The sequence below is a fragment of the Cetorhinus maximus genome, chromosome 16 (genome assembly GCF_964194155.1).
Source record: "Cetorhinus maximus chromosome 16, sCetMax3.hap1.1, whole genome shotgun sequence".
Lineage (NCBI taxonomy): Eukaryota > Metazoa > Chordata > Chondrichthyes > Lamniformes > Cetorhinidae > Cetorhinus > Cetorhinus maximus.
The window spans coordinates 71,154,009-71,169,097 of NC_135894.1; the positions used below are offsets into that span (position 1 = coordinate 71,154,009).

Here is a 15,089-nt window from a genome sequence, read left to right on the forward strand (position 1 = left end):
GACACATCCAGGACAAAGCAGCCTGCTTGATTGCACCTCAACTACAAATATTCACTCCCTCCATCGATGCACAGTAGCAGCAGTGCATACCATTTACAAGATGCAACGCAGGAACTCACCAAGGTTCCTTAGACTGCACCTTCCAAACCCACGATTGCTACCATCTAGAAGGACAAAGGTAGCAGACACATGGAACACCACCACCATGTGGAAGTTCCTCTCCAAACCACTCACCATCCTGACTTGGAAATATATTGCCGTTCCTTCACTGTCACTAGGTCAAAATCCTGGAACTTTCTCCCTAACAGCACTGTGGGTGTAACTACATCACATGGACTATAGCAGTTCAAGAAGGCAGCTCATCACCACATTCTCAAGGGCAATTAGCGATGGGCAATAAATGCTGGCCTAGCCAGAGTCACCCTCATCATGTGAACAAATAAAAAAGCTCCACAAACTTCAGAATATTTGGACCCTCTAGCCTCTTTAGCATTCCCCATTTTATTCACTCCACCATTGGTGGCTGTGCTTTCAGTTGCCTCAGCTCTAAGCTCTGGAATTTCCTCTCTAAACCTCTATACTTCTCTTTCCTCTTTAAAATATACCTCGTTGACCAGGCATCTAATCTAATATCTCCTCTTGGGGCTCGGAGTCATACTTCGTCTTTTAATGGTCCTTTGAAGCGCCTTGGGATGTTTCATTCCATTAAAGGTGCTATATATATATATATATATATATGAGTTGTCGTTGCTCGTGACCAGCCGGGAATCCCAACACGGGGCGGGATCCTCACTTTGTGATGTCATTGCGCCGGCCCGCCCAGCGGGACAAACTGCTACGCATGCGCCTAGCGGCAAGATGGCGAAGCCTGGAACCTAAGAGGAGGCAACGATTCATTTTCTGGGAAATTTCTTGCCGCGGTGTATAGGCGCTCCAGCAAAAGAAAAAGTATTCTCAGAGGTCAGATATTTACCTACACTCTTTAAAGCGGAGCAGTGATTATAGTGATGCGCGCAATTCCAATCACACAACCTGCCGAACTGCTACCTGGACAGTTGGACTGTTGTAAACTGTGTAAGGGGGGCGGGGTGTAGAAGTGGCGAGTTTGAAAAGACAAACTATGTTTAGGAACTTTCTTCTTATAACTGCAAGCGAAATTACTAGAACGATAGCAACAGAGCGTCAGTAGCTGCAGAAATTTTGTTGGCGGATTAATATTTTGAGGGAATGCTGGTTTGCTCTAATTTGCACCCCCGCCCCTCGTAGTGGTAAATGCCAGTGATTTAAACTGAGAGCGCGCGAGCTGGCGATGGCTGGAAAGCGCGCGCGCCCTGACCGTTACGGGGCGTGTGATGACTTCACATCCTCCCCCCCGTCTCTTCGCTTCCCCTTCACACACCCAACTGCCCCCCCCCCCCGCCCCCAGGTAGTAGTTAGCAAGGCTTATGAGTGCTTTACAGTACTGGTATACAATAATGTGACAAAAAAACCTACATTCAAATTCATTAGAGCAAACAAGTAAGAGGGTTATTTAATTCTTCAACGACCTCAATAATACGTAACGGCAAAAAGGTATTCTTTCGGTGGTAAGTTTACAAAAACTGCATTGTAACACACTCTAGATGTAACATTCATCACAGTAACGCCCAGGACACTATGCAAAAAATGGGAAATGAACTAAACTTTGAACATCCTGGGGGTTACCATTGACCAGAAACTGAACTGGACTAGCCATGTAAACACTGCGGCTACAAGAGCAGGTCAGAGGCTAGGAATAGTGCGACGAATAACCCACCTCCTGACTCCCCAAAGCCTGTCCACCACCTACAAGACACAAATCAGGTGCAGGAAGCATTCAAGTAGGGGGAGCAAACAGGAATGTAATGGTAGTAGGGGACAGTATAGTCAGAGGGATTGACACCATTGTCTGCAGCAAAAAGAGCAAGAGTCTGGGTGGCTGTGTTGGCTATCTGGTGCCAGGGTGCAGGACATCTGCTCAGGGCTGGAGAAGAAGTTGCAGGGGGCGGTGGCGGGGGGGGTATGTGGGCGGCAGGGGAGGGACACCTGCAAAGGGGGGGGGGTGGGACTTGCAGCACGATGGGGAGCTGCAGGGGTAGGGGGAGGACCTAGTCATTGTGGTCCATGTAGGTACTAACGACAGGCAGGACAAAGGAGTTCTGCACAGTCAGTATGAGAACCAAGACACCAAATTAAGAAGCAGAACCTCAAAGGTCATAATCTTGAGATTATTACCTGAGCCACATGTAAATTAGCATAGGACGAATCAGATTAGGGAAATGATTGTGGATCTGAGACTGTTTTTAAATTTAAGGGCAATTGAGAGCATGAAAGCTGAGCTGGCTGGAGTGAATTGGCAAACTAGGTTAAGGGATAGGTCAATAGAGATGCAGTGGCTAATATTTAAGGGGCTATTTCAGAATACACAGAATAGATACATCCCAACAAGTAAGAAAACTTCCAAGGGATGGACACACCATCTTTGGTTAACTAGAAAGGCTAAAGATAGCATCAAACTTAAAGAAAAAAGCATATAATTGGGCAAAGACAGGAGGCAGGTCAGAAGATTGGACAATATAAGGAACAGCAATGAATGACTAAAAGACTAATAAGGAGGGAAAAATTAGAGTATGAGAGAAAGCTAACCATAAATATAAAAACAGTAGGAGTTTGTATAAATATTTTAAAAAGAAACTTGTTAACAAATTGAGCATTGATCTTATAGGAAGTGAGCCTGGAGAATTGATAATGTAAAACAAGAAGATGGCAGATGAATTGAACAGGTATTTTGCATCAGTTTTCACTATAGAGGATACGAGTAATATCTCAGAAATCTATTAATTAGGAAATGGAAGTGGGGGAGGAAGTCAGGAAAATTACAGTCACCAGAGAAATGGCACTGAGTAAGTTGTTGGAGCTGTGGGCTGACAAGAGCCTGGGTCTTAAAAGTGTCTAGTGAGATAGTTGATGCATTGGTTTTAATTTTCCAAAACTCCCTAGGTTCAGGGAAGGGCCCATTAGATTGGAAGATAGCAAAACGTAACTCCATTATTCAAATAGGGAGGGAGACAGAAAACAGGGAATTACACACCAGTTAGCTTAACATCTGTCATAGGGAAAATGTTAGAAGCTATTATTAAAGAAGCTACAGCTGGGCACTTGGATAAACTCAAGGTCATCAGGCAGAGTCAACATGGTTTTGTGAAAGGGAAATTGTGTTTAACCAACTTATTGGAGTTCTTTGAGGAAATAACATGTGCTGTGGATAAAGGGGAACCTGTGGATGTACTGTACTTACTCTTAAGTTTTAAGCATAAATTAGATAGATACATGGATGGGAGAGGTCTGGAGGGTTATGGACTAGGTGCAGGTCAATGGGACTAGCGGAATAATATTTCGGCACAGACTAGAAGGGCCGAATGGCCTGTTTTCTGTGCTGTAGTGTTCTATGGTTCTATGGCATTTGCTAAAATGCCACATCAAAGGTTATTTTGGAAAATAAAAGCTCATGGTACAGGGGGTAATGTATGGGCATGGGTAGAAGATTGGCTGGCTAGCAAGAAGCAGAGAGTAGGCATAAATGGGTATTTTTCATGTTGGCATGTTGTAATGAGTGGTGTGCCACAGGGTGCAGTGCTGGAACCTCATCTGTTTACAATTTATATAAATAACTTGGATGAAGGGATGGATGGGATGGTTGCCAAGTTTGCTGATGAGACAAAGATAGGTAGGAAAGTAAGTTGTGAAGAGGACCTGAGACTACAAAAAGATATGGATAGGTTAAGTGATTGGGCAAAGATCTGGCAAATGGAGTATAATGTGGGAAAATGTGAAATTGTCCATTTTGTTAGGAAGAATAAAAAAAGCATATCTAAATGGTGAGAGATTGCAGTGTTCTGAGGTGCAAAGAGATCTGGATGTCCTAGTGCATGAATCACAAAAGGCTAGTATGCAGGTATAGCAAATAAATAGGAAAGCTAATAGAATGTTATCATTTATTGCAAGGGGAACTGAATACAAAAGTAGGGAGGTTCTGCTTCAGTTGTACAAGGCACTAGTGAGACCACATTTGGAGTATTGTGTACAGTATTGGTCACCTTATTTAAGTAAGGATGTAAATGTGTTGGAAGCAGTTCAGCGAAGGTTTGCCAGACAGGGGTCATGGCTTAAAAATAAAGGGCACCCATTTAAAACAGATGAGGCAACATTTTTTCACTCAGGGTCGTGAGTCTTTGGAACTCTTCCTGAAATGTTGGTGGAAGCAGAGTCTTTGAATATTTTTATGGCAGACATGGATAGATTCTTGGTAAGCAAGGGGATGATAGGTTATCAGGAGTAGGTGGGATGCAGCTTTCAGGTTACTTTCAGATCAGCCATGATCTTATTAAATGGTGGAGCAGGCTCAAGGGGCTGAGTGGCCTACACCTCCTTGTTCATATGTAGTTATGATGAATATATATAAAATGTAACTTATATAAGACACTGGTTAGACCTCAGCTGGAGTATGTGTATAGTTCTGGGCGCCACACTATAGGAATGATGTGAACACTTTGGACAGAGTGCAGAAGAGGCTTACGAGAATGTTTCCAGGGATGAGACACTTCAGTTATGAGGAAAGATTGGAGAAGTTAGGACTGTTTTCCTTGGAGAGGAGAAGGCTAAGAGGAGACTTGATAGAAGTTTTCAAAATCATGAGGGGCCTGGACAGAGTAGATAGAAACTGTTCCCGCTCGTAAAAGGATCAAGAACCAGAGGACACCGTTTTGAAGTGTTTTGCAAAAGAAGCAAATTTGCAAGGTAGAAAAATCTTTTTCACACAGTGAGTAGTTAGGGTTTGGAATGCACTGCCTGGAAGTGTGGTGGAGGCAGGTTCAATTGAAGCATTCAAAAGGGCATTGGATGATTATTTAAATAGAAGCAATGTACCGGGTTATGGGGGAAAAGGCAGGCGATTGGCACTAGGTTAAAATGGTGAGAGCCAGTGCAGACACAATGGGCCGAATGGCCTCCTTCTACACTGTAACAATCCTGTGATTCTGATTCTGATTCTGAGAGATGGAATACTCTCCACTTGCCTGGATGAGTGCAGCTCCAAAAACGCTCAAGAAGCTTGACACCATCCAGGGTAAATAAGCCTGCTTGATTGGTACCACTTCCACAAACATACATTGCCTCCATCAATGACAAACAGTAGCAGCAGCGTGTACCATCTACAAGATGCACTGAAGAAACTCATCAGAAGGCAGCACCTTCCAAACCATGACCACTGCCATCTAGAAGGACAAGGGCAGCAGATACATGGGAAGACCGCTACCTGGAAGTTCTCCTCCAAACCACGCATCATCCTGACTTGGAAATATATTGTCATCCCCTTACTGTCGCTGGGTCAAAATCCTGGAACTCCCTGCCTAACTGTGGGTGTACCTACACCACAGGGACTGCAGCGGTTCAAGAAGGCAGCTCACCACCACCACCTCAAGGGCATTAATTTTGGCCTCACCAGCGACACCCACATGCCGTAAATTAATTTTTCATCTGAATTGAAATGCTATCAAAAGGATGACCAAAATAGTCAGTTCACTTTCACAACTAGCGGATCCTGATGAGGGTTGTTACGCACTAGGACACTAGCCACACCGACCGTTGCCATTTGCTAGTCTTGTATCTTGCCAGTACTTTGTGACACTTCCATTTCTTTTTCCAGGTTATTGACTGCACTCTGATTACATTGTTTTCTTATCAGATTATTTCAATGGTTTCCTTTATGAATTATCTTAATTGCATTGAAGTTAATTTTTAAATGTTAGATATTGTTGCCCATTTTGAAAACTAGAGTGTAACTGAATCATCACCGAGAATATTGCTTCAATGTGTGTAATGTTACCTTGGTTAAGCCTGTCAGATATTTCTGTCAAATGATGAAATGACTCTAACATCCTTGGACATTCATATCAGGTCAATTTTAAATTTAACTGCTATAATCTATCGAGAATTGAAAAAGGACTCATGGAATCTTGGGCTTCATAAGTAGAGGTATTGAGTACAAAAGCATGGAAGTTATGCTGAACCTTTTATAAAGTTCTGCTTAGGCCACAACTAGAATATAGCATCCATTTCTGGTCACTACGTTTTAGGAAGGATGAGTGCCCAGATGAGATTTCCCAGAATAGTTCCAGGGATGAGAGATTTTAGCTACAAAGTTAGGTTGGAGTTATTTTCATTGAGAAAAGGAGAATAGGGAGATTTGATAGATTATGACAGGTTTAGATAAGGTAGACAAAGCATTCGCATTAGCTGATGGTATAAGAATTAGTGGCGATAGATTTAAGATTTAAGATTTTGGATCATGAGAGCCTTTTTACACAGGTATGATTTCTAGGTTATCATTCGCAATGAGGGTGATGAAAGTGGAGACGAATGATTTCAAAAGGCATTTGGTTGGGCAATTAAGGGTAATAAACTAACAGGGTGAGGAGGATAGAGCAGGGGGAAAAGGGACTATTGATCTACAGAGAGCTGGCATGGACTTGATAAGCTGAATGGCCTGTGCAATAATTGATTCTTTTAGATTTTTAGATTCTAACGTATATTTACATGATGCTGAGAAGAGACAAAGTCCTTAGAGATTTTTTTGATAATAATGCCTCTAAAATTGAGAAATCTATCAATCTGCATTAAATTCCCTTTTTTGTTACCTAGAAATGGATCCAACTTCGTCCATGAAATCTCTGTTACTGGCTATCACCCAGTATAAAAATGCGAAAACTGAAAGCAATGTTTTACAAATACAGAGGCAATTGGATGTAAGTACAACACTTACTGTATGAAAGAAAAGTTGAAACGTATTAATAAAGTGTGAGGTATGTGTGTGTGATAACACTACAAAAGCAATTAATTAATTGGCTGTAGCATGCTTTTGACACTGAAAGGCTGGATCATTTTATTATTTTGATTTCCTCCCCCTCATTGCTGCTTTCCCTCCCTCCTTCCTTCATGCCCTCCACTTTGATTGGCATTAAATTCCTCTCCATTGTTTTGACTAAAACATTTTATATTAACATTTAGAATGGAACCTCCCTATGTCAGCATTTGTAATAATGAAACCCTTGTCTAAATACGTAGCCTTTTTTAATGGAACAACTCTTTTAGGCTCTGGGTGATTTGAGAGAGGTCGGGTATGAAAGATTTGGGTGAAAGCTTAAAATGTGGTTATGTTTCAGAGATGACATTTTATATTCATTCATGGGGTGTGGGCATTGATGGCAAGGCCAGCATTTATTGCCCATCCCTAATTACTCTCGAGAAGGTGTTGATAAGCTACCTTCTTGAACCGCAGCAGTCCATGTGGTGTAGGTACACCCACAGTGATGTTAGGGAGGAAGTTCCAGGATTTTGACCCAGCGACAGTAAAGGAACAGTGATATATTTCCAATTCTGGATTGAATTCTGACTTGGAGGGGAACTTCCAGGTGTTGGTGTTCCCATCTGTCTGCTGCCCCTGTCCTTCTAGATGGTAGTGGTCACGGGTTTGGAAGATGCTGTCTAAGGAGGCTTGCTGAGTAACTGCAGTGCATCTTGTGGATGGCACACACTGCTGCCACTGTTCGTCGGAGGTGGAGGGAATGAATGTTTGTGGATGTGGTGCCAATCAGTGGGCTGCTTTGTCCTGGATGGTGTCAAACTTCTTTCTGGATGGTGTCAAGCTTCTTGAGTTTTGTGGGAGCTGCACTCATCCATGCAAGTGAAGAGTATTCAGTCACACTCCTGACTTGTGCTGTGTAGCTAGCTTTGGGAGTCAGGGGGTAAGTTACTCACTGCAGGGTTCCTAGCCTTTGACCTGCTCTTGTAGCCACATTATTTGTATGACTAGTTTAGGTCAGTTTCTGGTCAATGGCAACCCTCAGGTTGTTGATGGTGGGGTATTCAGCGATGGTAATGCTATTGAGTCTCAAGAGGCAATAGTTAGATCTCTTGTTGGAGATGATTATTGCCTGGCACTTGTATGGTTTGTTGCTTGCTATTCGTCAGCCCAAGCCTGGACACTGTCCAGGTCTTGATACATTTAGACATGGACTGCTTCAGAATCTGAGGACTTGTGAATGGTGCTGAACATTGTGCAATCATCAGTTAACATCCCCACTTCTGACCTTGTGACGAAAGACAGGACATTGATGAAACAGCTGAAGATAGTTGGGCTGAGGACACTACCCTGAGGAACTCCTGCTGTGATATCCTGGAACTGAGATGATTGACCTCCAACAACCGCATCCATCTTCCTTTGTGCTAGGTATGATTCCAACCAGCTGAGACTTTTCCCCCTGATTCCCATTGACTCCAGTTTACCTAGGGCTCCTTGATGCCACACTCAGTGAAATGCTGCCGTGCTGTGAAGGCAGTCACTCTCATCTCACCTCTGGAGTTTAGCTCTTTTGTCCATGTTTGAATCAAGGCTGTAATGAGGTCAGGAGCTGAGTGGCCCTGACGGAACTCGAACCGAATATCAGTGAGCAGGTTAAGCAAGTGCGGCTTGATGGCACTGTTGATGACCCCTTCCATCACTTTACTGATGATGGAGAGTAGACTGATGGAGCCGGGTTAGACTTTTCCATCTTTTTGTGTACAGGACATAGCTGGGCAATTTTCCACATTGCTCGGTAAATGCCAATGTTGTAGCTGTACTGGGACGGCGTGGCGAGTTCTGGAGCATGTCTTCAATACTATTGCTGGAATATTGTCAGGGCCCACAGTGCCTTCAGCCGTTGCCTGATATCACGTGGAGTGGAGTGAATGGAATTGAATTGGCTGAAGACTGGCATTTGTGATGCTGGGGACCTCTGGAGGAGCCCAAGGTGGATCATCCACTTGGCACTTCTGACTGAAGATTGTTGCAAATCCTTCAGCTTTTTACTGTGCTGGGCTCCCCCGTCATTGAGGATTGGGATATTTGTGGAGTGGCCTCCTCCGGTTTAATTGTCCTCCAACATTCATGACTGGATGTGGCAGGACTGCAGAGCTTAGATCTGACCCATTGGTTGTGAAATTGATTAGCTCTGTCTTTTGCTAGTTGCTTTGCTGTTTGGCACTCAAGTAGTCCTGTGTTGTAGCATCACCAAGTTGACACCTCATTTTTACATATTCCTGGTGCTGCTCCTGGTATCTCCTGCATTCTTCATTGAACCAGGGGTGAATCACCTGTCTTGGTAATGGGGGATATGACAGGTCATGAGGTTACAGATTGTGGTTGATATAATTCTGCAGCTGATGGCCCATAGCGTCTCATGGTTGCGCAGTCTTGAGTTGCTAGATCTGTTCGAAACCTGTCCCATTTAGCACGGTGGTAGTGCCACACAACACGATGGAGGGTATCCTCAATGTGAAGATGGGACTTCATCTCCACAACTACTGTGCAGTGGTCACTCCTACCAATATCATGGACAGATGCATCTGCGGCAGGCAGGCTGGTAAGTTTGAGGTCAAGTATGTTTTTCCCTCCTATTTATCTCCTGACCCCCTGCTGCAGACCCAGTCTAGCAGCTATGTCATTTAGGGCTCGATCAGAAGCGGTGCTACCGTGCCAATCTTTGTGATGAACATTGAAGTTCCCCCACCCAGAGTACATTCTGTGCCCTTGCCACCCTCAGCCTTCCCCCAAGTGGTATTCAACATGGAGGATTCACCAGCTGAGGGGGAGCAGTACATGTTAATCAGCAGGAGGCTTCCTTGCCCATGTTTGACCTGATGCCATGAAACTTCATGGTGTCCAGAGTCGATGTTGAGGACTCCCATGGTAACTCCTTTCCAACTGTCTCCCACTGTGTCACCACCTCTGCTGGGTCTGCCCTGCCGGTGGGACAGGAAATACCCAGAGATGGTGATGATGGTGTCTGGGACATTATCTGTAAAATATGATTCCGTGAGCATAACTATTTTATATTGTCACTTGACTAGTCTATGGGACAGCTCTCCCAATTTTGACAAGCCCCCAGATGTTAGTAAGGAGGACTTTGAAGGGTTGACAGGGCTGAGTTTGCCATTGTAATTTCCGGTGCCTTGGTCGATGCGTGGTGGTCCATCTGGTTTCATTCCTTTTTATTGACTTTGTGGAGTTTGAAACAACTGAATGGCTTGTTAGGCCATTTCATAGGGCATTTAAGAGTCGACCACATTGCTGTGGGTCTGGAGTCAGATGTAGGCCAGGTAAGGACGGCAGATTTCCTTCCCTAAAAGGGAAGGACATTAGAGAACCAGGTGGGTTTTTACAACAATCGGCAATGGCTTCATGGTTGTCATTAGATTTTTAACTCCAGATTTTTTTATTGAATTCAAATTCCACCATCTGCCGTGGTGGCATTCAAACTCAGGTCCCCAGAGACTTGCCCTGGGTCTCTGGATTACTAGTCCACCGGCAATACCACTACACCACTGCCCCCGTAATACCGTATATACTCAAGTAATAGTCGATCTCATGTAAATGTTGACCCCTGACATTTAGCCAAAAAATAGTAACTCTACTTATCACATGCCCACCACGTCTCCTGCAGGCCGACCCTCTCCCTCTCACCAACTCTCTCTCGCTGCTGCCCCGCCCAACTCTCCTGCTCGCCACTTTCTCTCCCAAATCTTCACTGCGATTGAGGCCTCAGGAGCGGGCTGGCAAGAGGGAGGAAGTGAGCGAAAGGAGCTGCAAGTGGGACAGTCAGGCAGGGAAGCAGCCACTGGGAATGTGCCTTGGGTAGCAAGGGAGGCCACTCTAAAATGGCGTCGCTTTGTCGGCCCCAGCACAAAACTATTTTGACCCCACGAAAATGTTATTTGTGCATAAGTCGACCCCCTCCATTTTGCTTATAAACTTGGCCTCAAAAACACTGGATTTTACATGAGCATATATGCTATTTTTCGAAGGTGTGGTGAAGGAATTCCTCCGTGAATTTCCCCTGCCCTCAGCTGGGATAACGTTTTGTTTTTTAAAGCATTAGTGTGCTTATTCTAATTGCTAATTGTACCTTGCTGAAAGGAGGCAAGCTGTTTATTACATAGCTCTTTCAAAGAACCACCACGAACATGGTAGGATGAACTCAGCCTCCTGTGCTGTCTGATTCGATGAATTGCCAATTTAAATTGATTAAGCATTTTGGGAACTAAAAATGTAGTTCCTCATTTTTGAAAAAGTCTTTACCATTTTTTTTTCAAATTGAAATTTCCAATGTCAAGAATTTAAAATTGAGGCTATTAACGAGACATTGAAGAATCTCTTTGACTCAAACAATATTATTTGGTTGCTTTTAAACTTATTTGAAGATAACCTGACAGACCAATATCAAAAGCTTCATTCTGGTAAACAATATACTTATGTGTATTTTAAAATAGGATATTTGTGAGAGGACAATGTTTTCTTATCTTCGGTTTTCCCTTGGGAAAATAGGGTGAAGTAGTGGAAGGATTTGTAGGCTGGTTAACAGCTGGAATATAAACACTACTTCTATACTACTACTTCTATAGTCTATACATTACTTCTATAGTCGTAGCAATCATGCCAGCACATTGGTGGTCCTATACAACAAAACCTTTTTATTGGCCCCTGCAATCCATATAATGAGGAGGGGCCACTCCTCAGTTGGGTAAAACAGCAGACTACTGATTATCTCTTTTTAATGTTTGGAGAGATCGCTTAGTAAGTTACAAGCCAGTGCCATCAGGCCCAGGTCGTTGTCTTCCCTTTGTTGTTGACAAACACCAGAAATCCACAATTGAGCTATGCACGTATCTGGTCACTACTTTGCCTGCAGTTCTGACAAATCTTATCCTCCCCCTATACAATACTGCTGAATCTCATGTACTCCTCCACAGTGACAATAGACCAACAGTTTCTTCTATCCCAATGAACAATTTCTGAAGCCTCCATCAGTCCCCAACCTAGGTTTGCCAAGGGGGCCTAATGTACCCCTACCCAATACGAAATATCAGGACCTGGAAATTTTTGGGAGCCTGCTCTACCTATGTAAGTACAGCAGAATGAAACTCTCACCAAAGTCATTCACTTAGTCAGGGCAGGCCACAGGGATGCAGCAGCATCCACCCTGGCCTAATTCATTTACTCTTCTGAGGCTGAGTAGAATCTATATAGCTCTAAATGGGCTTAAAGGGAAGAAAAATCTTTTAACTCTTTGGCTTCTAGTAGAACAATTCCAAGTACAGAAATTCACCATTCCCTTGCAAGAAGATTTTGGGCCCTCAAAAAAACTTCATAATGTTGGATCCTGAATGTAATTTCCATTAGGCCTTTCGAACAAGGAACTTCTGGGAACTTCTCGACCTTTTCCTTTGATGTGGTTTCAGATGTCCAAGGCTCCCAACGGGAATTTTAAGTTCTGGTCAGTAGAAACCAGGATCTCAGCCCAGGATCTTGCCCATATTCCAGGCTACACTCCCATTGCAAATGGGACTTGTGTCCCCACCAGCTCCATGAACTGGGGGGCCTAGTTGTCTGACTAATTGACACATATTGCATACTGCATTGCTTTGTATTCTTAGCTTTAAGTCTGGTAAAGGATAAATTTAGATACATGGGTTAAAAAGAATTTATATAAAGTAGAGACCACTGCTTTATGGCTTTCACAGGATATTGGAGTAATGGAATCAAACATCAACAAAATTTCCAGAGCACCATTTGATACAAATGGAATTTGTCTCTGTCATTCTGTTAGTGGCCCTGATGTTGTCTCCTAGCATCCCTTTTGTAAATTAGTATCTTTCAACTCTTAGCAAGTACTTACGCTGGTAAAAAATTCCAAAATGATCACAGAAGTATGTAACAATTGTCATTTTGAAGTTATTGATGCGTTTTGGGCATCCTGTATTCTTCAAATGTTCACTGCAACATTCCGATCTTAAGGATGGCCAAATCCTGTTCTTGTTCAATTTACAGTTTAAAATACTGTAGCTTATATTCATTTCAGTGAAAAGCAGAATAATGGACAATAGTAGCTAAAATGGCAACTGATTTAGAAGCTTCTGGGTAAGCAGATTGGAAGAGCCATGGATTACATTCAGTATACTTTCCTTGACATAATGGTTATTTCTAGTCTAGAAATATCAGGGGAGTCAAATTTTGAAATATTCTTTTATCTTCTAGGTAATTTGTGGAACAAAAGCAGTAATGGTATTTGCAACAAATCAAAGCTTACCAAGTGAATGTCTGAATAGCCTTGTGGAACTTGTTGGTGATCCTAACATAAAAGTGACACTGACTCTAAAGATTATTGGATTACTAACACAATTAGGTATGATTTATTTTGCTATATTAAATTGAATGCTTTGATTCAATACAACTTTATTTTTTAATTTTTATTTTCACAAGTAGAATACCCATTGTTGACTTTATATTGTATAATAACATTCGTCTTAGCATATGAATAGCTATGAGTATAAATACAACCATGCATATGTGTTATATATCTGTAAAAGGTAAAGAGAGGGAAACTGTGTGTACTTTAAATTTTTGGAGAAGGTTGAAAATATTAAAACATTGCTAATACCTATTCATGGAAATGTCCTGGCTCGAAAAATTAAAAAGTCTTTATAAATTAAATCAATTCTTTTGGGGTACTTTGTTGAAGGGGTGTATAATGCCAAATTTTATCACTTTTGGGTTTCCTTTAGAGAATAATTCGTTCACAAACTGTGAAGTGTGTCTACAAGTGGGGTGAGACATAATACAGGTGGGACAAAGTGATGTGATAAATCACAATCAGAATAAAACCAACAGCATTGGTAAATGTGAAGGAAAAGAACAGGCATAGTTGCACAGATGTAAAACATTAGCTAGGACTTTGAAGTCTGAAGGGGATAAAGCTCAAAGGAATGGGAATTAACAAAAGACCTGAAAGACAGAATGAGAGTATAAGTATAAAATAACTTTAGTGGAGTGCAGAAGGCTGTATGACAATCTTTTTTTGCCAGGAGCCAGCTCTGAATAGGTTTGAGAACAATTAGTTTATATCCTTTGTTGAATGAAGTTGATTATTGCTTCACAAATAAATATACAGTACTTAAGAAATGTTATGCAAGGAAGGGGGCAAGAGTTGTCTTTTTTTCTCCCAAAAAGAAAGGGAGGGGAGAAAATTTGCGAGAGCCTCATGGTTCCCTTTTTTTTCCAATTTCCACAATTAACACCCAAGTCTGGGAAAGATCATCCTGTTCAGTGCCAATTAGTTGAAGCCAAGTCTGTCAGATAAATGTTCTGAACAGACCTCCCATGAAGCTTTCTTCTGGCAGAAGAAAGACTGAAAGGGGAGACTGACAAAAGTGAGTATCCCTGCTTAGTATTAGCTTGATGGCTATCCCTTTAAATCCACTTAGAATACAAAGGAATTGAAAAGCTGTTAACAAAAACAATTAAAACCTGTATCTTAGCAATATTCAAATATATATAAAATGAGGTGTATTCAGTTATGTGGATGGCAGCTGATTAATTTTGAATGTGGTAGGCAGTTATTGAATACAAGCGCAGGGACATTTAAGGAGCGAGTGGAGTTGAAAGCAGGGCAGACACGTTATTTGGAACTGTCAAGGGATTTAGTTCAGACTCACTCCCACAGAGATGATAAATACTAGAAACAATATATTCTGCCAAAGAGTAGCAGATCGATTGCCACCTTGTTTTTCCTTTTGAAGAGCTAAATTATGGAATTTCTGCTGCAAATGTTTATAGTGTAACATGTTGCTCCTCTGTAGTAGCTTGTTCTTGGTTTGTTTAATAAATTTGCTTAATCTTTTAAACTGCAAACATGATCAGATGTTCTGATATTCTACTACTTAGCTCAGATGGAAATATCCTGGGGAGATATAGGACATTTTATCACCATTAAACCATTAAAAGCATGTGGCGTGTTTTAGACAGAGCGTGTCACTTAGAGCTACTTGAGTATCAGGACTAAGATACTTTTGAAATTGTAGAGAGCAGAGACTCACAATAAGAGTAGAAAGACAAACAACATTCCCTTCTTTTTCTGGGATAAGGAACTTAAGTTAAAAATGCTCCCTCTCTGACTTTTGCATGTTATTTTAAATTC

General features: G+C 42.2%; 1 protein-coding gene across 4 annotated transcripts in view; it reads left to right on the forward strand.

Annotated features, from left to right (window-relative positions):
• Positions 1-826: 826 nt before the first annotated feature.
• Positions 827-15,089, forward strand: part of cip2a (cellular inhibitor of PP2A) — a 66,269-nt gene continuing 52,006 nt past the window's right edge. The window contains exons 1-3 of one of the 4 annotated variants that reach the window (XM_078560025.1): positions 827-960; positions 6,718-6,821; positions 13,151-13,298. In XM_078560025.1, the coding sequence (XP_078416151.1) occupies positions 6,720-6,821; positions 13,151-13,298 (250 nt within the window). In that variant the 5' untranslated portion in view covers positions 827-960; positions 6,718-6,719. Of the gene's footprint in view, positions 961-1,414; positions 1,587-6,717; positions 6,822-13,150; positions 13,299-15,089 lie in introns of those variants that run through there. The other 3 variants (XM_078560027.1, XM_078560026.1, XM_078560028.1) reach the window with 3 other exon arrangements.